Source organism: Pygocentrus nattereri, chromosome 1, assembly GCF_015220715.1.
Source record: "Pygocentrus nattereri isolate fPygNat1 chromosome 1, fPygNat1.pri, whole genome shotgun sequence".
Classification (NCBI taxonomy): Eukaryota; Metazoa; Chordata; class Actinopteri; order Characiformes; family Serrasalmidae; genus Pygocentrus; species Pygocentrus nattereri.
Genome location: NC_051211.1, coordinates 3,102,598 through 3,130,088, shown reverse-complemented (window position 1 = coordinate 3,130,088; position 27,491 = coordinate 3,102,598). Strand labels below are relative to the sequence as shown.

The 27,491-nt window shown below is 41.1% G+C and overlaps 1 protein-coding gene across 1 annotated transcript; it reads left to right on the top strand.

Moving 5' to 3' along the window:
* The first annotated feature begins 9,123 nt into the window (after positions 1-9,123).
* LOC108410902 (NACHT, LRR and PYD domains-containing protein 3-like) lies at positions 9,124-23,697 on the top strand. Its single transcript, XM_037539226.1, has 11 exons — positions 9,124-9,412; positions 9,771-9,850; positions 11,422-11,538; positions 12,885-13,001; positions 13,328-13,381; positions 13,659-15,443; positions 15,699-15,872; positions 19,759-19,932; positions 20,255-20,428; positions 22,358-22,531; positions 22,803-23,697. The coding sequence occupies exons 2-11, from the start codon at positions 9,795-9,797 to the stop codon at positions 22,807-22,809; spliced, it is 2,832 nt and encodes a 943-aa protein (XP_037395123.1). The 5' UTR covers positions 9,124-9,412; positions 9,771-9,794; the 3' UTR covers positions 22,810-23,697.
* The last annotated feature ends 3,794 nt before the right edge of the window (positions 23,698-27,491 follow it).

Genomic DNA, 27,491 nt, shown 5'->3' with positions numbered 1-27,491 from the left:
GTTCAGCCAGCAGCAGGTTGAATCACTTGAGAGAGTCGGTGAAATCGCTCACCGAGGGAATGACCCGGCTCTCGGAGGAAAATAAAAAAATTAAAGAAACGGTCCTTGATCTCCAGTCCCGCAGCATGAGGGACAACCTAATATTCTCAGGAATCCCGGAGAAGGCAGACGGAGACCCGGTAAGTACAGTCAAGTCATTCATACAAACCCACCTAAAACTTCCAGAGGACACCGTTAAAAACATCGGCTTCCACCGCGTTCACCGCCTGGGGCGTAAACGGCCGGATGCACGAAGACCCAGACCGATCATGGCTAAGTTTGAACACTTCAAACATAAAGAGCTGTTGAAGAGCCACGGCCGGGAACTGAGACAACCAGTTCCCCAAGGAGATCCTGGAGCAACGCAAGGTCCTGTTCCCAATCCGTAAGCGTTTAATCCAAGGAGGCTCCCGGGCCGTCATTGCAGTGGATAAACTCTACGTTAACGGTCAACTCTACCGCGACATTAATAACACACCATGGCTGTACTAATCAGGAGATCTGTATCAACACCGACGCCTTTATCCGAATACTTTATCATATCACCTTTCGACTAGTATAATAAGACATTAATGCCGGTTTAATAAGCAGAGTGCCTTAAATAATCCAAATGTTTTCTTCTTTCTTAAGTTGTGTTTGTTTATCCTTTTTTTTTGTTGTTGTATGTACACTTTCATTTTACGTATCACCTTTTTTTCCTCTCCCTCTCTCTTTCAACACCCACACAGCGATTTGTTCATTCACTTTAAGCGATTTGTTCACACACACACACACACATACATACAGGCATATCTAACAGACACACACAGAGACACACAGCACACACTCACACAAACATACAGGAGACGCACACACAAACACAGCGCAGACACATAGACATACACGACCGATACATGCAAGCACAGACACACACACACAGACATATAGTGCAGATACACACACAAAACATACAACACAGGCATACAGCACACTTATACAACACATACACCTTTAGTAAACATCCAACACTCAAACAGCTAGTTTTAACATGAGTACACTGAGGTTTGTTACATGGAATGTACGTGGAGCTGGTTCGAGGGAAAAGAGATTGAACATTTTTAATCGGCTAAGCGACTTGCAAGCAGATGTTGTCTTTCTACAGGAAACACATCTGTCCAAAACACCTACATACACACTGACCTCTCCTCAGTTCCCTCATGCGTACTCAGCCTGCTACAACTCAAAACAAAGGGGGGTGGCCATACTAATTAGCAGAAGGATAAACTTTTCCATTAGCAACAATATAACAGATCCTGAAGGTAGATTTATAATACTTGTCTATTCTAAATATGCATTTATGTATTGCTAATATATATGGGCCAAATGTTGACGACCCCTCCTTTTTTCATAATATTTTCACTGCACTCTCTGATCATTCTGACACCAAACTAATAATAGGAGGAGATTTCAACCTGGTGCTTCATCCAAATATCGACAGGCTCAGTACAGCAATGAGTCAAAGGAACTGGCAGTCTGCAGACACTCTAAAACAATATATGAACGACTTTGGGCTCTCTGATGCGTGGCGTTCACATCACCCCACTCCCCGGGATTACACCTTCTTTTCAGCAGTACACCACTCACATTCTCGTTTAGACAACTTCTTAGTTAGCAACTCCATTATGATGGATGTCACAGACACTCAGATTCATCCTATCACTATCAGTGACCATGCACCGGTGTCTCTCTCTCTGGCACAGAAAAGAACCACATCAACAAACAGGAACTGGAGATTAAATACATCACTACTTAAAGAACAAGATTTCATTAATTATTTCAAAAAGGAATGGACAACATATTTAGAAAATAATGATCTGCCAGGAACATCACTGTGTGTTCTTTGGGAAGCAGGAATGGCAGTAATGCGGGGGAAGATAATATCCTACTGCACACATAAGAAAAAAAAAGAAAAAACGCAGGTGTTAGAATTGGAAGAAAAAATAAAATCCTTAGAAGCTGCCCATGCGGCTTCACCACAAGAACACACAATGAGCAAGCTGAGAAAACTCAAACTGGAATTAAATGAAATAATAGACAAAAAGACACAATTTTTATTGCAAAGGTTGCATTGGCAGAACTTTGTACATAGCAATAAATCCGGAAAATTCCTTGCTAACCAGTTAAAGCTAAATAAAGAAAAAACAACTATCTCTTCTATTAAAGTCTCAACTGGAAACATCACTCATGATCCACAACAAATAAATAAAGCTTTTAAAGAGTTTTACAAAGCCTTATATTCATCACAGATTAATCCATCTGACGCAGCTATTGAAGAATTTCTTAATAATATTAATCTCCCCAAGCTGAAAAATGAACAAGTTGTTGCCCTGGATTCACCACTTGCTTTATCCGAATTACACGAAGCCCTGCAGCATCTACCAAATAACAAAGCCCCAGGCCCAGATGGATTTCCAGTAGATTTCTACAAAGAATTCTGGTCTGTGCTAGAAACAACCTTTTTAGAATGGTAACTCAAATTCAAAATGAGAACGTACTGTCCCCAGACATGAATTCTGCTAACATTAGCCTACTTCTTAAACCAGGCAAAGACCCTACACTGCCTTCCAGCTATCGCCCAATTTCACTCATAAACGTAGATCTTAAAATTATTTGCAAAGTCCTTGCCAGAAGATTAGAGAAAATCACTCCACTTATAGTACATCCTGACCAGACAGGTTTTATCAAGGGTAGACAATCAGCCAATAACATACGCAGAATAATAAACATAATAGATTACTGCACAATTAACAAAATAGAGACAACCATTTTATCTTTAGACGCAGAAAAGGCATTTGATCGGGTAAACTGGAAATATTTATTAGCAGTTCTACACAAATTCGGATTTGGTTCATCCTTCATAAACTGGATCAAAACCTTACATAGCTCTCCTAGTGCATGCGTTAGGACAAACGATATCACTTCACAAAGCTTCACTTTGCAGAGGGGTACCAGGCAGGGCTGCCCACTATCACCCTCACTTTTCGTTATCTTGATTGAGCCATTAACAGCAGCAATTCGACAAAATGCAAATATTAAAGGAATTAACACAGAAACTACAAACCACAAGATAAGTCTTTATGCAGATGATGTATTACTTTTCCTGGAAATCTCCCAAGCTTCTCTTCCGAATACAATTAGACTAATAGATAGCTTCTCTTCTATATCAGACTATTCCATCAACTGGGGAAAATCAACAGTTTTGCCTATAAATTGTAGTTTCCAGAACATGACCACCATTCCACTACAATCAGGTAATATTAGATATTTAGACATACATGTCTCTGCTAGGCTTTTAGACTTAGTGCAGTTAAATCATATCCCTTTACTGAAAACAATAGAAGATGATCTCAAACGTTGGAACGCCTTACCTATATCACTCATGGGGAGAGTGGCTACCATTAAAATGATGGTTTTACCAAAAATCAACTATTTATTCTCACTAATCCCAAATAAACCCCCTGCTGCTTGGTTTAAGTCCTTAGATTCAAACATCTCACAATTTCTATGGAAAAATAAGCCATCAAGAATAAGTCTGAAAACTCTACAAAAGCCGAAAAACAATGGTGGTTTAGAACTACCAAATTTTTATAATTATTTCTTAGCCAATAGATTCAAAATGGATCAAATCTGACTTACTAGACAGTCCATGGTTGGACCTAGAACAAACATTCTGTAGAAAAACAAAACTTTCAGACTTACCTTACATTAGCTCTAATATTAAGCGCCACGACGCTTTTAAAAGCCTTAGTATAAATAGCTCATTGACAGCCTGGTGGGAATTTCTAAAACTAACTCAGTCTCCACTTATTCCATGCAAACAACCATTTGGAACAATCCAGACATTTGTCAGAATAAGAAAGTACTAAATTTCACATCATGGCGTGAAAAGGGAACAAAAAATTTAGAACATGTTATTAAAGATGGAAACTTTGTCACATTCCAGGAACTTATATCAGAATATGGAATAAACAACAGTAAATTTCTTGAATATCAACAATTGAAATCCATCATTCAAGAGAGATTTAATCCCAACCACCTAAATTTGGAAATATCAACATGGGTAACTGAATTTTTTAAGTTATGTACCCCTAAATTATCAAAACTGTATAAATTATTGTTAAAATTTGATGACTCAATCTCCCTCCCAATAGCCAAATGGGAACGTGATCTTTCTATCAATCAAGATCAAAGCTTTTGGACAGAAATATGTTCAAATATCTTCAAAATAAGCAAAAGCCCCAACTTACAACTTATACAATACAAAGTCCTTCATAGAATACATTATACAGGACAAAGGATGTTCCAAATGGGCCTAGCACAATCAAACATATGCACCCACTGTACAGCCAATGTAACTGATAACTATCTGCATGCTATATGGGATTGTAGGCCTGTTCAGGTGTTCTGGCACAGGATATGTACAGACTTGTCCACGTGGCTTAAATGTTGCATCCCAACTTCACCCAGACTGTGTATCTTAGGAGACGTCAGTGAATTGGTTATGGAGGCAAACACATCACACATGCCCTATGCATCGCCAAGAAAACCATCCTCATTAACTGGAAGCAAAAAAAATATTTATTCTTTACAAAAATGTATTATTTGATCACATTAGTCTGGAAAGAATGTCTGCTTCCTCTAAATACCAGTTGGAGGAATTTAACTCTCTTTGGTTCCCACTGATCAGTTCCACTAGTTAGTCGGGACGGTTGGCTGTGGTTTCATCTCCCGGGTGGCCTAGTTGGTGGCTGGGAATTGACTCTGGGAGGACTGCTTGTGTCGGTAACTTCCTGAGTAAGCTGGGGGGCCGTGGCTGCTGACCTGGGGTATCTGTGTGCTTGCCCTGGTTGGTAGTGGGTGGGTGGGGGCTCGGTGGGCGCTGCCTTTTTGCCTCGGGGTGTGGGGCCGGGGGCGCGAGGAGGGCGGGTGCGGGCCCTGGCGTCCTGGGGTTGCTGCCCGGGCCCCCGCCGCCCCCGCCTGTACTGCACTCACACACACTCACATACACATACATCACAGTCATTTGTGTAGTCTTTCCAAGTGCTGTACGTCTCAGATACACTTTCTTCTCTTCTTTCAGGAGCAGCAGTTGGTGAACCATCGCCGAGTCATTTGTGCTGTGTTCTTTCTGCCCTTTTGTTATTTCCCTTTTTTACCCCCCCCCCCCCTTATCTCTCCTCTCCCTTCTTTACAGATTCCCCTGGCCTGTCAAGTCTGGCATTATGATAACACATTTACAGTTATAAAAATATCACAAATGTATAAACAAAATGAAATTAAATAATTAAAAATATAAATAAATAAAGAAAGAAACACTGAAAAGATGAGCCTATAATCTATAGTGCTCATTTTGGAAAAGTAAATTTGTTTGGCACAGTAATGCAGTCTGACCATAATTCTGATTGCAAATCTGCCAGACAAGACAGGCAAAAAAAATAAAAAATGTGTAGGGCAGCAAACTGTACCCTTAAAGCAATAACATCATGAAAGTTATCCTTAGGTACACATACACTGTGTGTCTCTTATCCTTCTGGAGGCTATCCCAGCACGCATCAGGCAGAAAGCAGGACACATCTGGACAGGTCACCAGTCCATCGCAAGGTAGACACACACAGAGGGGACAATATAGCATGTCTAATTTAGCATGCACCTGTTCCTCAGCCTGGTCTTTTCTGTCCCCGCTGTGGGCCAGGTTTGCAAGGTGGGGGAGGTGGGCCTGGTGTGCACATGCCCAAGGCAGAGGACGAGGACTTTCCCTGGCCCTTATGACTGCTACCTGCCAAGGTCTATCTATCTGTCTGTCTGCATGTAGGAATGTCTATCAGTCTGTCTGTCTGTCTGTCTGTCTGTATGTCCAACAGTCTGTCTGTCTCTGTGTCTATTACACAAAAAGTAAACACAGAATCAAAATAATCAAGTTGGTTAGCCAAAAAGCTATCTACCATTAACACTTACTGATGTACCTGGAGTGTGATAAACTTGAAGTTGTGAATACTGTGAGAGCGCCCCCTGCTGTTCATTTCCCAAACACTTTAGCAGAGCACACACGTTCAGCTTGTCAACATTACCAACATTAACACACGACAGTAATAAGAGGGGACAGTGGGGTCGTGTCTGCAGCGTCTGAGATTTTTAAAATTATTTCAATTTTAAAAAATAAAAGTTTATTACAACTGCTAAACTCCAGCAGCACTGCTGTGTCTGATCCACTCAGACCAGCACAACGCACACTAACACACCACCACCACGTCAGTGTCACTGCAGTGCTGAGAATGACCCACCACCCAAATAGCACCTGCTCTGTGAGGGTCCATAGGGGTCCTGACGGCTGACTGAAGAACAGGGTAAAAGGGAGCTAATGAAGTATGCAGAGGAACATGCATTCAAGATGCAAACAATATGCATTCCCAAGCAAAGTGGGAAGTGGGTTCCTGCCCTGATTTAAACGAAAGTAAACTGAAGAAGCTGTGAGGCTTTAGAGAGCGGGAGAGAGCTATCTTTCCAGGTTTTTAGCAGCTGGCTAACTTGAAGCAGCACTTCGTTACTCGCACAACACGGCGAATTGATGCTACTGTAGATCAAACACGACACAAAAGCACCGCTTTCAGTTTAAGTGTATCTAAAAGCAGGACTGTTTGTCTGGTGTTAGATATATTGTGGTTCACCCCTCAAACAGTGCGATACTATAGAGAAATCCAGTCGTCTGTTAGCTGGTGTTTGAATACAGTGTTAGGACCGATGGCACTAAGACGGCGTGATCCATCACTGCTGTACTGAGCCAGCTAATGTTTGCTGTTGCTGAGAAACTAAACAGTTTAGCATTGTTGTTGGCCACTTGTTTAGCATTTGTAACGGGATAGCTGAGCACTCTTCACCAGACAGCTAAAAATAACCTTTTATAAATTATGACTATTACAAAAACCGCGGCCATGCTTTTCCAGCTGATAAGACCAGATCACCGGAAACTTTCTCCCACTCTTTCATGACAGATCTGTGAAATGTTCCACTGTTTGGTGAGTGGTGGAGTTTGTCGTGGTCCAACCTTAAAGGATAGTTTAAAACAGCAATAAATCTCCTTGGAGCAAAAATCAGCCTTCAAACCTGAAAGAAAGAATGAATGGACATTTATTGGGATATTAAGTGATACTTTTTTTTTTGATCCCACAACTGGAGAAATTCCACCTCCGCATTTAACCCATCCGTGAAGTGAAACACCACATACACACTAGTGAACACACACACACTAGGGTGCAGTGAGCACACTTGCCCGGAGCGGTGGGCAGCCCTATCCACAGCACCCAGGGAGCAGTTGGGGGTTAGGTGTCTTGCTCAAGGACACCTCAGTCATGGACTGTCGGCTCTGGGGATCAAACCGGCAACCTTCCGGTCACAGGGCCAGTTCCCTAACCTCCAGCCCTCGACTGCCCCACAAATATGTATTGATATCAAATGATATGAATTTTGTTTATCGTGATAACATTTTTTGCCATGTCGCCCAGCTCTACATTCAGCTCTATAAGCAAAGTTTAGTCTTAAATGCAAATGCAAGACCAAACTCATGCTCCTTTCCTGAACTTTTAACTTTGATTTTACCTTACAAAATTTTACTACCCTTTAAAATTTCCTTTCAATATCATATCAGTAAAACAGAAAATTAAAACAGAAGATTGGTTTGTTGTGCTTATGTGCATTAATTAATACATTAGATCACAGTGAGCAGCCCAAAACGCTGACAGCAATCTGATACACAGTGTTAAGCTTTAAAATGGTTCAGACTTTTTGAAGTTGATTCCCTAAAACGCAGACAGTCTCTGTGTTTCTGTTTAATCCTTTTGTTCAGCATTTATACACACACAGATGCTATACAGGGAGATTCTTAGTGTTTTACTGCCATCTACAGGCGCCGGAATGTAAGTGCAGCACCATTTCAGGTCTAACAGGAAATTCATGTACAAAATAAATCCCAGAACAAAGAACTTCCAGGGCACACCGTCTTAAGGAAAGTATACAGGCCTTCATCAGGACACAGAACAATGGTATGTCAATAGAAAATAGCTGAGAACACTTGATTTTGAAACCTGATTTTCTCACCAAATCCAATTTTTTGTTTGGCTGATCAGGTTATCTTTTAATTGTGACCCTGTATGTGACATCAGTCGGAAGAGATCAGCTCTCAGACTGTCCTGCATGCCCAAAAAAACAGAGCTTCACGCTGCTTCATGCAGCTCATCCAGAGGTAAACAATCACGACTGCCAACGAACACCAGTCGCTCCCGGAGGATCAGCTTCATCTTCACCAGCATCACAGGAGCCATCATGAAGCTTGACTGACTGACAGCTGGACTCGTCACCCAGATTGTGTTCAAGCTCACCATAAAAATGCCACATTCGTCCATGGTCACTTCTCTGGTTCGCCTCCTCGGATTCTTTAAATTCTGCTTTGACGCTGTAGCCTTGTTCTCTTACGGCCGTGTTTGGTTGTTTCATTCAAAATCTATTCGAACACAGAGTGGTTGTGATAAGTCTAATTTTTTAGTACAGAAACATCAGCCTAAATGTTTAGGAGGTCTCAGCAGCCTGAAACAATGACGAATGTCGAGTTGGATTACCTGAGGTGTAAATATAGCCTATAGATTTAAGGATATAAATCCAAAATTAATCTATTTCCTCCTCTAATGGACTTCGGAATAGCCTCAATGGTCATTGGCTCGGATGTTTAGCTGCCTTATAATGTGTGGCCATAGGATAGTTTGGGTTCTGGGTAACAATAGTATTCTTATGTTCAGATAATCTATCTCTAAATCTCCTTTTCATGCAAATGTAGGCTAATCAACGTTTCATGCTGGTGTGCTGTCAGGGATGGACGAGCATGCTCGTGGATTTTTCATGTTGAACTTTACGTTTATTTGTGCTGAGAACTGAATTTTGAGGGCAGGTTTTCAAATGCAACAAATTTCAAAATGATCTGAATACGTGCTGGACGCTCACTGGTTGACGTAACACTGACTATTGAAATGTGTTTCAACTTATTTATGATTACCTTAAAAATCACTCACTGCTCATTTTATATGTATGTCATACAAATTCAGTGTCAGAGATTCCAGCTGAAAGTTAAAGTAGAGTGTAGGTCTGAAATGTGACACCAGGGAGGAGAGCTGACGTATTTCTCAGGTGGGGCTGAAAGTGTTTCTCCAGTGTTCAGCACCACTTGGTGGTTTGAGAGGAACGATATTGTTTTTGAAAGCCGTGAAGACGTTATGATATGAGACATAATCCACACGAAAGGGCGGCACATTCAGTTAAAGCACCTTTTTCTAGGATCTTGTTTGTGGAGGTAAGAGCTTTATATGAATATTTTAGTAACTTTTATAAAGAAGAAGGAAAGAGATCAACAGCTAAATCAGCAGCTGCTGCAGTTCACATTAATCCGACTCTCATTAAAGTCTCTTTCTTTCTTCTTCACCAGGAAAATGAAAAGTAATTGTTGACTCTGTGTTTCTGGTGTCGTCTGCTGAGCTCCTGCCTCTGTGAACGTGTACACAGTAAATGAGTTTAGCTGCTTCTGTAGTTTCATTTACTGCTAATTCCTGATGTCCACATTTGTCTGTTTTTAATTACAGCTTTTACTGACTGTTTCTCTGAGCTTTTGTGAGCTGTTTATTGAACAGAGTTGTTCTTTTTCATTCTGACAGGTTTTGTTAAACTAGAAAAGCAGGATGAGCCTCTCTGAGGAGTGTGAGGAGGACAGTTCCACCTCCATCAAACACGCACAGTAAGAAATATTTTTCTCTGTCATTTCATAAAGATCTTAATTGTTAATGCAATGAGATAATGTAATATTTTAGCATTGTATGTAATTGAATTGTACATTATATGAACAACATTGTATTTGGACATGTACACATTACACCTGCAGGAGCTTTTATGACATCCCATTCTAAATTCATAGGCAGTAATATGGAGTTGGTCCCCCTTTGTAGCTATAACAGTTTCCACTGGGTTGAGGTCAGAGCTCTGTGTGGGCCATGAAAGCTCTTCCACACCAAACTCACCCAGCCATGCCTTTATGGACCTTTTTGCACTGGGGCTCAGTCATGCTGGAACAGAAGAGGTTCTTCCCCAAACTGTTTCCACAAATTTGGAAGGACAGAATTGTCCAAATGTCTTGGTCTGCTGAAGCATTCCTTCACTGGAACTAAGGGTTCTAGACCAGCCCCTGAAAAACAACCCCATAACATCATCCCTCCTCCAGCAAACTTTACAGCTGGCACAATGCAGTCAGACAGGTAACGTTTACATTCGCCAAACCCAGATCTCAGCAACCCGCTCTGTAACTCTGTTATGTGGTCTGACACTTCATTGCTGAGTTGCTGTTGTTCCTAAACACTTCCACTTTTCAATAATACCGGACACATTTGAGGGAACTAGGAGGGAAGAAATATCACAAACTGATTTGTTACGGTGGCGTGGTGGGTAGCGCTGTCGCCTCACAGCGGGGGTCTGGGTTCGATTCCCCGGCCGGGTGATCAGGGTCCTCTCTGTGTGGAGTTTGCATGTTCTCCCCGTGTCTATGTAGGTTTCCTCCGGGTTCTTCGGTTTCCTCCCACAGTCCAAAGATGTGCAGTCAGGCCAATTGGACATGTTACATTGCCCCTGGGTGTGAGTGTGTGAGTGACTATCTGTGTCTGTCTGTCTGCCCTGTGATGGACTGGCGACCTGTCCAGGGTGTATCCTGCCTTCCTCCCGATGACCGCTGGGATAGGCTCCAGCACCACCCCCGTGACCCTGAGGAAGAAGCGGCTTAGAAAATCGATGGATGATTTGTTACAACAATGGCATCCTATTACAGCGCCGTGCTTAAATTAGGTGATCTCTTTAGAACGACCCATTCTTTCAGACTGAATTCAATGATTAAGAGTGTCCCAATACTTCTATCCATGTAGGGTATTTAATTTCATTTAATGGGTCCATATGCTTAAGCCAGAGGTCAGTTTTGTTGTTATACTGATTTAAAAATATATATCTTCCCTGACATGTAAGTGGCTTTGTATAAAACCATCTCTTAATTAAATGTAAATGTAAAATGTATTTATTATTATCATTATTAATCATCAACTGTTCAGATTACTTCTTGTTCCTCTAAAGTATTTTGTGAAGACATCTTCTTAACTGTATCTATGTTAAAGATCTTGCTCAGCCATACATGCCAACCCTGTAAAAGCTGAGTGCAAACTTCATGATTATTAGTTATTGATGACAACTAGATTAATTAGCATTGTTTACTGGGTTATTCCTTCAAAGAAAAATTAAATACTGTATGCTAATCTCTTTCATCATTTACAGTCTAATCCACATAAAGAGATCAGACCCTCCTGCACCCAGTTGTGTGTCCATGAAGAGTGATGAATCTATAGATATTCCACCCGTGATAAAAGATGGACGCCCCTCATCTGGACACAGGTAACGGCTAATCAGAGTTGAGTTATGTTGCAGATCTTAAAAGCAGAGAGATTTAATTTTATTTTTATTTATGTTTTGATTATTTACAACCCCAATTCCAGTGAATTCCAGTTGGGACATTGAAGTTTGTTGTTTTTTGCAAATATTCACTCATTTTGAATTTGATGCCTGCAACACGTTCCAGAGAAGTTGGGACAGGGGCGTGTTTCCCGCTGTGTTACATCACCTTTCCTTTAACACTCAATAAGCGTTTGGGAACTGAGGACACTGATTGTTGAAGCTTTGTAGGTGGAATTCTTTCCCATTCCTGCTTGATGTCCAGCTTCAGCTGCTCAGCAGTCCGGGGTCTCCGCTGTCGTATTTTGAGCTTCATAATGCTCCACACATTTTCAATGGGAGACGGTCTGGACTGCAGGCAGGCCAGTCTAGTACCCGCACTCTTTTACTACGAAGCCACGCTGTTGTAACATGCGCAGAATGTGGCTTGGCGTTGTCTTGCTGAAATAAGCAGGACGTCCCTGAAATGTGGACTCATCAGACCACAGGACACTTTTCCACTCTGCGTCAGTCCATCTCAGATGAGCTCGGCCCAGAGAAGCCGGCGGTGTTTCTGGGTGGTGTTGATATCTGGCTTCGCTTTGCATGGCAGAGTTTTAACCTGCACTTGTAGATGGAGCGACAAACTGAGTTCACTGACAGTGGTTTTCCGAAGTGTTCCTGAGCCCATGTGGGAATATCCGTTACAGAATGATGATCCGTTACAGATTCTCTGAATCTTTTGATGATATTATGGACTGTAGATGATGAAATCCCTGAATTCCTTGCAGTTGCACGTTGAGAAACGTTGTTCTTAAACTGTTGGACTATTTGCTCACGCAGTTGTTCACAAAGTGGTGAACCTCGCCCGTCCTCGCTTGTGAACGACTGAGCCTTTCAGGGATGCTCCCTTTATACCCAATCATGACACTCACCTGTTTCCAATTAACCTGTTCACCTGTGGAATGTTCCAATCAGGTGTTTTTTGAGCATTCCTCGACTTTCCCAGTCTTTTGTTGCCCCTGTCCCAACTTCTTTGGAACGTGTTGCAGGCATGAGTCTATGGATCCTCCCCCATCCCCCTCATCTGGACCCCGGTACCAGTGAAAAGTGATTTAAAATGTACTGATTAACAAGAACCTTTAAGGAACGTGAAAATTAAAGAAAATATTTAATAGGAAAAAATAAGACAAATTTAAAACTAGTGATGTAATTAAAATTAAAATTTTATAATAATGGATAATATTAGGATGGGCTAGTTAAACGTGAAAAGTCAATAATAAAGATTGTATAAATAACTTCCTGTACAGTCAAATCCAGATAAAGCGCTCAGACTCTTCAGTAACCAGATGTGTGTCTCTGAAGAGTGATGCATCTATGGATCCTCCACAGATATTCAAAAATGGAGACCCTTCATCTGAATACAGGTAACAGCTCCCCACAGTTGAGCCGTTGTGGTCAGAAAATCTGATGTGGTCAGAGATTCCTCTCCAACAGAGAAAAAGAGACCAGTAATGTGTATTGGTCATTTCATCCATTTCAGTGTGAATATCGCCCAGAAAATAAATAGTTTGCAGCCTTATTTTCCTTAATGATGTTGTTTTCCCATTGTACTTTTATATGTTACAGTGTAATAAAGTTATTATAGTGTAACTGTATTTACAATCCTCAAATAGCACCATTTAACGACAGAACAAATGGGAACATTATTATTATGGGAATTATTGACTATACAGCACTTATGTGTCTACAGTGTCCTGCAAAGGGTGATAGACAGAACAAAAGAGGAGATCATCACAGATAAAGAGTAAGATCACAACTAACATACAGGGACAGTTGCAGTATGTTGTAAACACATGTCCTGTTACCTGAATAATGATGTTTTACATCGATTAAGAATATTGAGAGCATATAAATTAAAGAGAATGTACGGAGAGTACATGATAGTGGATATGTCACGGTTGTAAATAAAGAGGATTTGATTTGTGAACTTAGAGGAAACAAAAATGGCAGATAAATGTTTATCTTAGAAAGCTTATTTTAAATTGTACTGACATTTGGTCCTGTGTCTCACCATCTCGCAGACATGGCTGTGATTCTGATGCATTCAAAGTCCAAGAAAACTTCAAATTAAATCTGAAACAGAAGTTTGAGTGTCTGAATGAGGTGATAACAAACCAGGAAACCCCAACACCTCTCAGTGAGATCTACACAGAGCTCTACATCACAGAGGGAGACAGTGGAGAGGTCAATAATGAACATGAGCTCAGACAGATTGAGGCAGCATCCAGGAGAACAGTAACAGAGGACACACCAATCAAATGCAATGACATCTTTAAACCCTTATCAGAACAAGACAAACCCATCAGAACTGTGCTGACAAAGGGGGTCGCTGGAATTGGGAAAACAGTCTCTGTGCAGAAGTTCATTCTGGACTGGACTGAAGGGAAAGCAAATCAGGATGTCCACTTCATATTTCCACTTCCTTTCAGAGAACTGAACTTGATGAAGGACCAAAAACTCAGTTTGGTGGATCTTCTTCATACACGGTTTAAGGAGATTAAAGAAATGGAAATATCCAGATCTCACAAAGTTCTGTTCATATTTGATGGTTTGGATGAGTGTCGTTTCACTCTAGATTTTCAGAGCACTGTGAGATTGGATGATGTCACTCAGTCATCCTCAGTGAAGGTGCTGCTAACCAATCTGATCAAGGGGAATCTGCTTCCCTCTGCTCTCATCTGGATCACCTCCCGACCTGCAGCAGCTGATCAGATCCCCTCTGAGTGTATGGATCGAGTGACAGAAGTCCGAGGGTTCAGTGACCCACAGAAGGAGGAGTACTTCAGAAAGAGAATCAGTGATCAGAGCCTGACCAATAGAATCATCATACACCTGAAGACATCAAGAAGCCTCTATATCATGTGCCACATTCCTGTGTTCTGCTGGATTTCAGCCACTGTTCTAGAGAGAATGCTGGGTGAAGCAGAGAGTGGAGAGACCCCAAAAACTCTGACTCAAATGTACACACACTTCCTCATCATTCAGACAAAGATCATAAGAGAAAAGTACACAAAGAACCAGGAGACAGATGAAGAGATACTTCTCAAACTGGGACAACTGGCTTTTCAGCAGCTGATGAAAGGAAACCTGATCTTCTATGAGGAAGATCTGAGAGAGTGTGGCATCGATGTTGAAGAAGCATCCGTGTACTCGGGTGTGTGTACACAGATCTTCAGAGAGGAATCTGGGCTGCACCAGACTAAAGTGTACAGCTTTGTTCATCTGAGCATTCAGGAACATCTCGCAGCTCTATATGTGCACGTGACCTTCTTGAACCAGAAGAGAAATGTGCTGAATCAGAGTCTGTCCTCTAAACTGGGGATCTTCATTAGAAAAGAAATTCCAATCTCTAATGTACACAAGAGTGCTGTGGATCAGGCCTTACAGAGTAAGAATGGACATCTGGATCTTTTCCTTCGCTTTCTTCTGGGTCTCTCACACGAGTCCAATCAGAATCTCATACAAGACTTGGTGACAAAGCCAGGAAATAGCTCTCACAGCAAAGAGGAAACAGTTCAGTACATCAAGAAGAAGATCAGAGAGAATCGCTCTGCAGAGAAATCCATCAATCTGTTCCACTGTCTGAATGAACTGGATGACCATTCTCTAGTTGAGGAAGTTCAACAGTATCTGCAGTTTGACAATCTAAACCAAAGTACACTCTCTTCTTCACAGTGGTCAGCTGTGATCTTTGTACTGCTGACATCAGTGGATGATCTGGATGAATTTGTCCTCCAGAAATATAACAGATCAGATGATGTTCTTCTGAAGCTTCTGCCTGTAGTTGCAAAATCCAGAACAGCTGAGTAAGTAATACTGAATAAAACTGGGACGATATTAGAAACATGATGAAAATGCAACACTGTTTCATAACTCAGTTTTCAGTCTTTTAAATTCAAATGTAAATACACAAATCCAACTATTTGCCTTAATATTTCTGAACATTTTATATAATTGTTTCATTTTTATCTGCCTGTTTTTGCTATTTAACAACTTTAATAGGTCATATTATGAGCTCATATCAGTCATTTTAATGTTAGAATTTTGTGTTTTTTCTTCAGTCTTTCATTTTGTAAACTTTCAAAGAAAAGCTGTGTAGCTCTGGCGTCAGTGCTTAGCTCAAATTCCTCCAGTCTGAGAGAGCTGGATCTGAACTGGAATAAACTAGGAGATTCAGGAGTGAAGCTGCTCTCTGCTGGACTGGAGAATCCTCTCTGTAAACTGGAGACATTGAGGTAAAATCATCTTTCTTTCACATGTTCTGGTCCTCAGTAAGATTTATTCTCTGGTGACAGTTTTAGTTCATATTTATTAATAAACTGTGTTAACACACGCACACACACATTTTCTAAGCCGCTTCCCCCTCAGGGTCGCAGGGGGGTGCTGGAACCTATCCCAGCGGTCATCGAGCGGAAGGCAGGAAACACCCTGGATAGGTCGCCAGTCCATTGCAGGGTGTTAACACACAGTACATAATTATTTAAATATTGAACATAAAATTGGACCTAAAATTGAACACTGTGGGACAGCTTTGTTTACTGCAAGAAATTCAGATTTATGACTCCCTAGGATCACATACTGTTGTCTGTCAAAGAGGGAGCTCTAAAGCCATTTAGTAGCATTACAGTCAAAACCAACAATACAAAGCCTTTCAGCAACAAGGGGTGATCAGCTGTATCAAAAACCTTTGGAAATCTATAAAGAGGGCTGCATGTTGCATTCTTCTGTCTACAATGAGATCATTTCTAGCAGAGTGGTAGCTGGAATAGTGGTTTGCTTTTTCTGAGACCATACTGCTGGAAGGATTTAAGTTGATCACAACAATTCTAAGCTTTTTTGCTAGATGTGACAGCTTTGAGATTGTCTATTGTCTGACTATTTTAAGTCAAATGTTTAATTTTATGCAGTGAGGATACATTAGCTTTTTTCCAGAAACTGTGAACTGTACCTGATAAAACTGAGACTAGTAGTCAACCGATGTGTTTTTTTTGTCAATGGCTGGGGTTGATGCTGATGTTCATGACCATGGCGGCCGATGGCCAATATATAACACCAATATCAAGCATATACACTATATTGCCAAAAGTTTTCCCTCATCTGGCTTCACACACATATAAACTTGAGTGAGATCCCATTCTTAATCCATAGGGTTTAATATGATGTTGGCTCACCCTTTGCAGCTATAACAGCTTCAACTCTTCTGGGAAGGCCTTCCACAAGGTTAGGAGTGTTTAAGGGAATTTTTAACCGTTCTTCCAGAAGCACATTTGTGAGGTCAGACACTGGTGTTGGACGAGAAGGCCTGGCTCGCAGTCTCCGCTCTAATTCATGCCAAAGGTGTTCTATGGGGTTGAGGTCAGGACTCTGTGCAGGCCAGTCAAGTTCTTCCACACCAAACTGGCTCATCCATGTCTTTATGGACCTGCTTTGTGCACTGGTGTGCAGTCATGTTGGAACAGGAAGGGGCCGTCCCCAAACTGTTCCCACAAAGTTGGGAGCGTGAAATTGTCCAAAATCTCTTGGTGCTGAAGCTTTAAGAGCTCCTTTCACTGGAACTCACAGCACCTCCTGACACTTGCCTGTAGAATGATTAACTGCCACAAGGAGGAGCACAAACATCGTTTCACAGCAGCCACACTGACAAGGCTGCCTGCAGATGTGTCTTTTTTTAGTTTATCAGGCATTGCCTGATGCTGATTAGATTGAAAATTTAATTGGCCTGATTAGTCAATCAACCAATAGTTATTACTAAGACATTTGTTAATAAATAAGATTATTCTTTATTAGTCCCACAATGGGGAAATTTGCAGTGCTACAGCAGCAAAGGGCTAGCAAGGCACTCAAGAAAAATGTAACACGAAGAGAATTAACAAAGTAATTAACCTTACTTAGCAAGGTTACAGTGTGTCACTGTTAGTATATAGACAATATATAATACTAAAGATAAAAACATCTAAGATAAAAAATGTAAACTCTATCCTTTATATGAACTGTAATCACATAAATTAAAAATATATTAATATATTTACAAATATAAATGAAAAGGCAAAAAGTATTTACACTTTAAGGATATTTTACCTGAATTGCACATGGAATATTGAATATATTATACATGGGAATGGTGATGAATTAACAATTTAAACATCAAATATATATATATATATATATATATATATATATATATATATATATATATATATATATATAAGCACTATATCTTTACACTATAGAGATTGACACTATAGAGATTGTTTACATGTATTGCAGAGAAAGTTGTGGATATATTACACACAGGAAATAGTGATGAATTCACATGTGCTGTAGGTGTGTGAGGTCTAATGTGGGGTGGAGGAGGGTTCTACTGGGAGCAGTGCTGGTTGTACTGTTTAACAGCAGCAGGCAGGAAGGACCTGCAATAGCACACCTTAATAAACTTGGGGTAAAATAGGCGGTCAGTGATGGAGCTACCCAGTGCTGTCAGAGACTCATGCGTCAGCTGGGAGCTGTTCTAGCATGGATGCTAGTCTAGCTAACATCCTCCTGTCTCCCACCACCTACATTGGGTCCAGGACAGAGCTAGCCCTCTTAAACAGTTTGTTAGGTCTTTTCTTGTCTGCAGTTGAGATGCTGGTGGCCCACCAGCCCCCCAGCTAATGCCACCATTATGTTGAAAAAAGTCCTCAGGAGTGCCCCTGAACTCTAAATGAACTCAGTCTCCTACAAACGTAAAGCCTTCTACGGTTTTTCCTGTGAAGAGCACTAACCTTATCTGACCAGTCCAGCTTATTGTTAAGGTGAAAATCCAGGTAGTTATAAGAGTCCACTCTCTCAGTGTCCCTTACTTGGATGTTCACTGGTGGAGGGAAGTAACACCTGCTGTGCAACCTGTTTTCCACACATTGAGTGAGACATTAATTGCACTGCACCTCTTCTGAATCTATGAATCCTGTCACGCAGCCTGCAGATATGTATAGCCTGATCTGCAGGATCCTGAAATTACTACCACCTTAAACATGCAAGGTGACAAATTTTTAATTCACTTGTTTTTGTTTTTATTTTTTGTCCATTACATATTTAAATTGTCATACACATTATGAAACTAATCGATATTAGAGCTGTGATATCAGTTCTTCAAAATAATGAGTAGTTGTACTGAAATCATGACTAAATCACTGTATTATAATTATTCATGGTTGTTCTCTTGCTTTTACAAGTAAGTCCACCTACAGATAAGATGAAATAAATAAAGTGAGATCACACAGAATCAGGGATGTTCACATGCTCCTTTTGTGTTATCTATTAACAAAATACTGTTACTCTGTTATAAAGCACAGATCTGACAAAAATGCTCAGAAGTAACCTTGAACGACACCATATTTGTCTTATTAATAAAACCCTTATTAAGAACTAGACTATGTCATTTTTATCTTTGTACAACTTACATTCACTGGCCATTTTATTAGGTACACCTTGCTAGTAAAAGGTTGGACCCCCTTTTGCCTTCAGAACTGCCTTAATTCTTCGTGGCAGACTTTCAACAAGGTGTTGGAAATGTTCCTCAGAGATTTTTGTTGGTTATTTGAGTTACTGTTGCCTTTCTATCATCTGGAACCAGTCTGCCCATTCTCCTCTGACCTCTCACATCGACAAGGCATTTTCATCCACACAACTGACCGCTCACTGGATATTTCCTCTTTTTCGGACCGTTCTCTGTAAACCCTAGAGATGGTTGTTTGTGAAAATCCCAGTAGATCAGCAGTTTCTGATAAAGTCAGACCAGCCCATCTGGCACCAACAGCCATGCCACGTTCAAAGTCACTTAAATCCCCTTTCTTCCCCATTCTGATGCTTGGTCTGCACTTCAGCAGGTTGTCTTGACCACCTCTACATGCCTAAATGCATTGAGTTGTGACCGTGTGATTGACTGATTAGCTATTTGTGTTAACAAGCAATTGAACAGGTGTACATAATAAAGTGGCCAGTGAGTGTATAATATTACCACTATTACTAATCTGTAAAATAAAGTTCTATTTATGACACTGCCTTGATGAAGTTCTTTCTGAACTGATCTATGTCTTCTGAACTGAGAGATTGAAGAGTCTGTATTTATTCCCACTGCAGGTTAAGGGGTTGTAATCTCACAGACGAAGGCTGTGAACCTCTGGCTTCAGCTCTGAAATTGAACCCCTCACACCTGAGAGTGCTGGAACTGTCTGAAAATAAAATAGGAGATTCAGGGGTAAAACTGCTCTCTGCTGCACTGGAGAGTCCTCTCTGTAAACTGGAGACACTGTGGTAATGTGATTTTCTGGTTCTTACTGCACAATACTTTGTCTTAACATTAAACTATTAAAAATTAAACGTGAGCATTGACTGAGGACAGCAGTGACTTGTTTATCTGCTCTATTTAAGTTTTCATATGAGTAATTCATCAGGAGGCTCTTTCTTTAATTATGCTTCGAAAGTGTGTAACTTTTCATTTGCCACATTTTGCATTGGTTCTTTTTTCAATCTTACTGTTGTATTTTATAGCACCATGAGTAACTACATGTATGAAGCATGATCTATAAATAAAGCTCTGTTTTATAACTGTATTCATATCTTGTTCTCTCTGCAGGTTGTGGGATTGTAATATCACAAAGGAAGGTTGTGCTGCTCTGGTTTCATCTCTGAAATCAAACCCCTCACACCTCAGAGTGCTGTATCTGTCTAATAATAAAATAGGAGATTCAGGAGTGAAGCTACTCTCTGCTGTACTGGAGAATCCTCTCTGTAAACTGGAGACACTAAGGTAAGATTATCTCTCTCAGAGTCACACATGACCTGGTGCTCAGTAATGCATATTCACCCAGGAAGACATATTTGGCATTAGTAACTTTAATATCCTAGTAACTATGTGCAAACTGATCATGAAGAAATCTAGCAGTTATCTGTAACAAATGATATGTTATGCCTCATTATTAATGGATGGCCATCAGAAGGAATCAGTTGTTTGTGCAGTAAACAGGCTGGGGGTTAAAAACATAAAAATTTAGAAACGAAAGAAGTTTTTTTGTTGTAAAAATAATTTTAAATAAAGAACCTTTAAAAACTTAGAGGGAAATTTAGAGGGAAAACCAAATAAGGATGAGTCTGCTTCTACATCAACTCACACTCGTATAAAGATATTGAAGAATTGTTCAAATCATGCATTTCTATTTCAGAGTCAATTTTTTATCAACTGCAAACCTTTTTACTCTCCCAGAGAGTTTTCTTTTGGTCAGTGTTTACAGCTTGTCAGGCGCACACAAGATTGTCATGCAGAAACTGCTGGCTGATCAAATACGGAAAGAAAATCTAATGAATGAAGTGCACAAGTACAGACAGCATGTCACTTGTGCCACAAGAGAGAAGGGACTGTTTTTGAAGAGGTGACAGCCTAGACAAATATACCAACACAGTGAGGTCATACATCTTTCAAATACAGCAACAATAAACCACGGTTTTAAGCTTTAAGGAATGTGGTCAGAAAAAAATCTTGAGTGATTCAGATTCAGATTCCTTTATTGATCCCAGGGGGAAATTGCAGAAAAAAGTTACGAGCAAAAACGAAAGAACATGATCATATTTGGCGATCACTTAAACGTTTGGTGAAATCAAATTGTAGAAAAACAACAATAGAACTCAGGGATATGTTTAATAGTGAAAGTAAGAGCATTTTCACATGCACAGTGCGAAGGGAACTCAAGGAATTGGGATTAAACAGCTGTGTAGCCTTAAGAAAACCACTTATCAGTGAGGCTAACTGGCAAAAACGGCTTCAATTTGCTAGGGAGCATAAAGATTGGAATCTGGAGCAATGGAAGAAGGTGATGTGGTCTGATGAGTCCAGATTTACCCTGTTCCAGAGTAATGAACACATCAGGGTAAGATGTGGCTGAAGTGATGCACCCATCATGCCTAGTGCCTACCGTACAAACCTTTGGGGGCAGTGTTATGATCTGGGGTTGCTGCAGTTGGTCAGGTCTAGGTTCAGCAACATTATGTGCCCAAAGAATAGTTAGCCAATGACTACCTGAATATAGTTAGCTGACTACCTGAATATACTGAATGACCAGGTTATTCCATCAATGGATTTATTCTTCCATAATAGCACAGGCATATTCCAAGAGGACAATGCCAGGATGCATTGGCGCAAATTGTGAAAGAGTGGTTCAGGGAGCATGAGACATCATTTTCACACATGGATTGACCACCACAGAGTCGAGACCTGAACCGCATTGAGAATCTTTGGGATGTGCTGGAGAAGACTTTGCTCAGTGGTCCAAATCTTCCACCATCAATACAAGATCATAGGGAAACAATAATGCAGCTCTGGACAGAAATAAATGTGAGATTGCAGAAGCTTGTGGAAATGATGCCATAGTGAATGCCTGCCATAATCAGCGTAAAGGCGGTCCAATGAAATATTAAAGTGTGTGACCTTTTTTGGCCAGGCAGTATATAAAGTATTACAGTGTCCTTAAGAATGATTGACACTTCACTAAATAAAGGGCATACAAACGCACACTAATCATAGAAAAGTAATTGTTGTTTATTAACTTGGTCCCCAAAATAAGTAAAGAAACAAAAGACCTGTAGCGTGTGATCAACCTAATATCAGCTACTGATCCGTGACTTAAATCTTTTAGCTTTACGCTGTATACATTCATATCAGACTCAGACATTGTTCTTTCTCCAGGTTGAGGGATTGTAATATCACAGATGAAGGTTGTGCTGCTCTGACTGCAGCTCTGAAATCAAACCCCTCTCACTTGAGAGAACTTTATCTGCCTGGGAATGACAAGATAAAGACAGGATGTGAGCTGCTGTTTGCTCTTCAGCATGATAAACTTTACAGACTAGAGGATCTAAGGTGAGTTCTAACAATTTCAGACAAATGTGTATACACACACACACACACACACACACACACACACACACACACACACACACGCACATACACACACACACACACAAACACTGTGGGCTGCTTTCCCAGACAGGGATTAAATCTTATCTAGACTAAACTGAAACTTAGTTATTACACCGAGTAATTCTGTGTTGTAACTGTATTTTAGTTTTTTTGTTTAGAAAGATGAAGTGTTTGTTTTGAAAGTTATGCTTTGATTGTTTCTGTTTGTCAGAGTATGATGTTGATGGTGTGTATTACTGATCACGACAACATGAAGAGATGAAGAGATTTCTGAATGTGTGTGAGGAGCTCCAGTAGCAGAGGGAGACACAGTGTGTGTGTACACACAAACACCTCTCTTTTAGTTGGTAAAATGAGGGAACAGTGTGTCTCTGTGTGTGTGTGTGTGTGTGTTTGTGTGTGTGTGTGTGTGTGTGTGTGTGTGTGTGTGTGTGTGTGTGTGTGTGGACTAGATGGATGTGTGTGTTTGTGAACAGAAAACTTCATGAGAAATGAAACTGTTCAATTAATTGTTTAAGTCTAATTTAAGCTTCTGTAGTTTTTGTTGGAACAGTGTTTGATGTGGTTTTTAGAAGAACTGGAGACGGACTGACTGTTATCAGTTCTGAGCTCAAACAGGGAGAACAGGACCATCAGTGTCTCTTGTGCTCTGAAGATCTCTGCTGTTCCTCTCTGCGCTCTAATAAAGCTCATCTGATTATTAGTCTATCACTGCTGCTGTGTCTCTCCATTACACACAAACATCTCTCTTTTAGTTGGTAAAATGAGGGAACAGTGGGTCTGTGTGTGTGTGTGTTTTGAGAGGAACACAAAAAGTACACAACTTTCTACTCATCCTAGATGAGACGTGTCAAATGTTGCTTCTTTACTTTAGTGCTGGAGCTTTGAGGCTATTGTTGCTAACAAACACTAGAAATCAATAGTCACCCAAACCTTTTCTGGAAATCCATCCCCAAAACTTTTCTCATCCTTTTCAAACTACATCCGGCTCTTCATTAAAGGGAATCTTGACTGTTAATACATGTCTGTCTCAACATAGTGTTCATGTCCAGTAATATTAAAATATGTTGTATAAACCAAGTTAAAAACTTTATTTATTATTAAAAACTGACTAAATCTTTTACTAGTAAGTTGTCATTTTTGTTGCTGCATCAAATGTTTGCTCTCTCTTTTCCATTCAGTGAGGAACAGTGAGTCAGAGATCTCATTTAAATCAAACATATCGTTCAGCCTTTCCAGCTTTAGCTAGAATGTGACAAACTCTCTTATTTTCTGTAGGACTGATTCCACTGCAGCCATATGACATCATCACAGTGTGACGATGATGACATACTAGTAGAGGGATTTTACCAAATTGTTTTTTTATAATAAACAAAACATTTCAAATTTGTTTGTACATCACATTTGAAAGGCATACTTTCTGCGGTTTCATGTTGCTTGATGTAGATGCTCCACTAATGAAGGTGACGCTGACATTTTAGTCCATTGACTAATAAAAAAAACGATTCTATCGTGGTCTAGCTATGTCAACTTGTGAGTCCACCTGCTGCCACCATTTAAGGTGGAACAGAAAAATTCAAACAAGAAGCTGGCGAATAGAAAGCCAACTTCAGCCTTGTCGTCTTGTAAACCTAAATATAAGATGACCTCTACGTTTTGGTGCTTAGTCTTCTTCTTCTTCTTTCGGCTGCTCCCTTTAGGGATCGCCACAGCGGATCATCTGCCTCCATGTTGCCCTATCCATTGCCTCCTCTACTTTCACACCAATCATCTCCATGTCCACCTTCACTACATCCATAAACCTTCTCTGAGGTCTACCTCTTCTCCTTCTACCCGGCAGCTCCATCTCCAACATTCTTTGCCCAATATATCCACTATTCCTCCTCAACACATGTCCAAACCATCTCAACCTGGCCTCTCTGGCTTTATCTCCAAACTGCTCCACCTTTACTGTCCCTCTGATCTGCTCATTTCTAATCTTGTCCATCCTCGTCACTCCCAACGAAAATCTCAGCATCTTCATCTCCGCCACCTCCAGCTCAGCCTCCTGTCTTTTAGACGGAGCCACAGTCTCCAAACCATACATCATAGCAGGACGCACTGCTGTCTTGTAAACCTTCCCTTTCACTCTTGCTGCTATCCTTCAGTCACACATCAGCCCTGACACCCGTCTCCACCCACTACATCCTGCCTGCACCCTCTTCTTCACCTCTTTTCTGCAATGTCCATTGCTCTGGATGGCTGACCCAAGATATTTGAAGTCATCCACCTTTACGACCTCTACTCCTTGCATCTTCACCTTTCCACCTGCCTCCCTCTCATTCACACACATGTATTCCGTCTTGTCTCTACTGACCTTCATTCCTCTCCTCTCCAGTGCAAACCTTCACCTCTCCAGATTCTCTTCCACTTGCTCTCTACTCTCACCACAGATTACAATGTCATCTGCAAACATCATGGTCCATGGAGCCTCCTGCCTGACCTCATCTGTCAACCTGTCTATCACCATTGCAAACAAGAAGGGGCTCAAAGCTGATCCGTGATGTAACCCCGCCTTCACCTTGAAACCATTTGTCACTCCAAATGCACACCTCACCACTGTCTCACTATCCTCATACATGTCCTGCACCACCCTAACATACTTTTCAGCTACACCCGACTTCCTCATACAGTACCACATTTCCTGTCTTGGCACCCTATCATATGCCTTCTCTAGATCCACAAAGACACAATGGAGCTCCTTCTGACCTTCTCTGTACCTCCTTAACCTTGCTTTAACAACTCTTTCCCATACCTTCATGGTGTGGCTCATCAACTTTATACCTCTGTAGTTACTGCAGCTCTGCACATCACCCTTGTTCTTAAAAATGGGGACCAGTGCACTGCTTCTCCACTCATCAAGCATCCTCTCACTCTCCAGGATTTTGTTAAACAACCTGGTTAAAAAGTCCACTGGCTTATCTCCTAAACATCTCCATACCTCCACAGGTATGTCATCTGGACCAACTGCCTTTCCATTCTTCATCCTTTTTAAAGCTGCCCTCACTTCCACTTTACTAATTCTCTGCACTTCCTGATCCACTATCTCTCCCCCGTTGTCCTCCTCTCTCTCTCGTTTTCCTCATTCATTAGTTCTTCAAAGTACTCCTTCCATCTACTCATCACTCTCTGTTCACTCACTAGTACATTTCCCTCTCTATCCTTTATCAGCCTAACCTGCTGTACATCATTTCCAGCTCTATCTCTCTGTTTAGCCAAGCGATACAAGTCCTTTACTCCTTCTTTACTGTCCAGCCTCTCATACAGCTCATCATAGGCCTGAGCCTTTGCCTTTGCCACCATTCTTTTTGCTATGCCACTAGCCTCACAGCACTCCTGCCTACTTCATTCATCTCTCTGGTTATCCCACTTTTTCTTAGCTGCCTTCTTCTTCTGAATACTCTCCTGGACTTCCTCATTCCACCACCAACTTTCCTTGTCTTCTTTCCTCAGACCAGACGAAACACCCAATACATTCTTGCCAGTTTCTCTCACCACCATAGCTGTAGTTTCCCAGTCCTCAGGTAGCTCCTCACTGCCCCCAAGGGCCTGTTGCAATTTTTCCCTGAACTGCCTGCAACCATCCACCTCCTTCAGCTTCCACCATCTAATCTTTGGCTCTGTCTTCACTCTCTTCGTCTTCTTTGTTTCTAATCTCATTCTACAGACAACCACCCTATGCTGCTTTACTACACTTTCCCCTGGCACCACTTTACAATCTCCAATCTCCTTTAGGTGGCATCTCCTGCTAAGGATATAATCCACACTGTGTTCTTCCCTCTTCTGAAAATACGTGTTCACCACAGCCATTTCCATTCTCTCTGCAAAATCTACAACCATCTGACCTTCCGCATTTCTGTCTTTCACACCATACATACCCAGCACCTCTTCATCCACTCTGTTCCCTTCACCAACATGTCCATTGAAGTCTGCACCAATCACTAATCTCTCCTCTCTAGGGACACCATCTACCACTTCATCTATCTTACTCCAAAATTCCTCTTTCTCCTCTAACTGACAACCAGCCTGTGGTGCATATGAACTGACCACATTCAAAATCACACCATCAACCTCCAACTTCAAGCTCATGATCCTGTCTGAAACTCTCTTTACATCCAGAACACTTTTCACAAGCTGCTCCTTTAGGATTATCCCTACTCCATTTCTCTTCCTCTCTACACCATGATAGAACAGTTTGAATCCACCTCCAATGTTCCTGGCCTTGCTTCATTTCCATCTGGTCTCCTGGACACACAGAATATCTACCTTCCTTCTCTCCATCATGTCTGCAAGCTCTCTGCCTTTACCAGTCATTGTCCCTATGTTCAGAGTCCCTACTCTAACCTCCACACTCCTTCCTTTCCTTCTCTCTCGCTGCCTTCTAACCCGCCTTCCTCCTCTCCTCTTGGATGGTCTTTGAGCTGCAGTAGTTCAATTTCCACCGGGCCTCGACCGATCCAGTATGGCAATCATATTTGTGATCCGCATGATAGTTTTGGCACAAGTTTTACGCCGGATGCCCTTCCTGACGCAACCCTCACCATTTATCCGGGCTTTGGACCGGCACCAGAAGTACACAAAGTACACTCCTAATGGCTGGTTTAGCCTATTGATTTAAGGATATAAATCCAAAATGTCTCACTCTGAAGTAACTACCTTAATCTATTTCCTCCTCTAATGGACTTCGGAATAGCCTCAATGGTCATTGCTCACAATGAGCTGGGGCTCGGATGTTTAGCTGCCTTATAATGTGTGGTCATAGGATAGTTCGTGTTCTGGGTAACAATAGTATTCTTATGTTCAGATAATCTATCTCTAAATCTCCTTTTCATACAAATGTAGGCTAATCAACATTTCATGC

Coding starts and splice junctions, on each gene's coding strand:
- LOC108410902 (XM_037539226.1), top strand. CDS start 9,795: ATGAGCCTCTCTGAGGAGTGTGAGGAGGACAGTTCCACCTCCATCAAA. Junction 9,851..11,421: donor ACCTCCATCAAACACGCACA/GTAAGAAATATT, acceptor CATCATTTACAG/TCTAATCCACATAAAGAGAT. Junction 13,002..13,327: donor GACCCTTCATCTGAATACAG/GTAACAGCTCCC, acceptor ATGTGTCTACAG/TGTCCTGCAAAGGGTGATAG.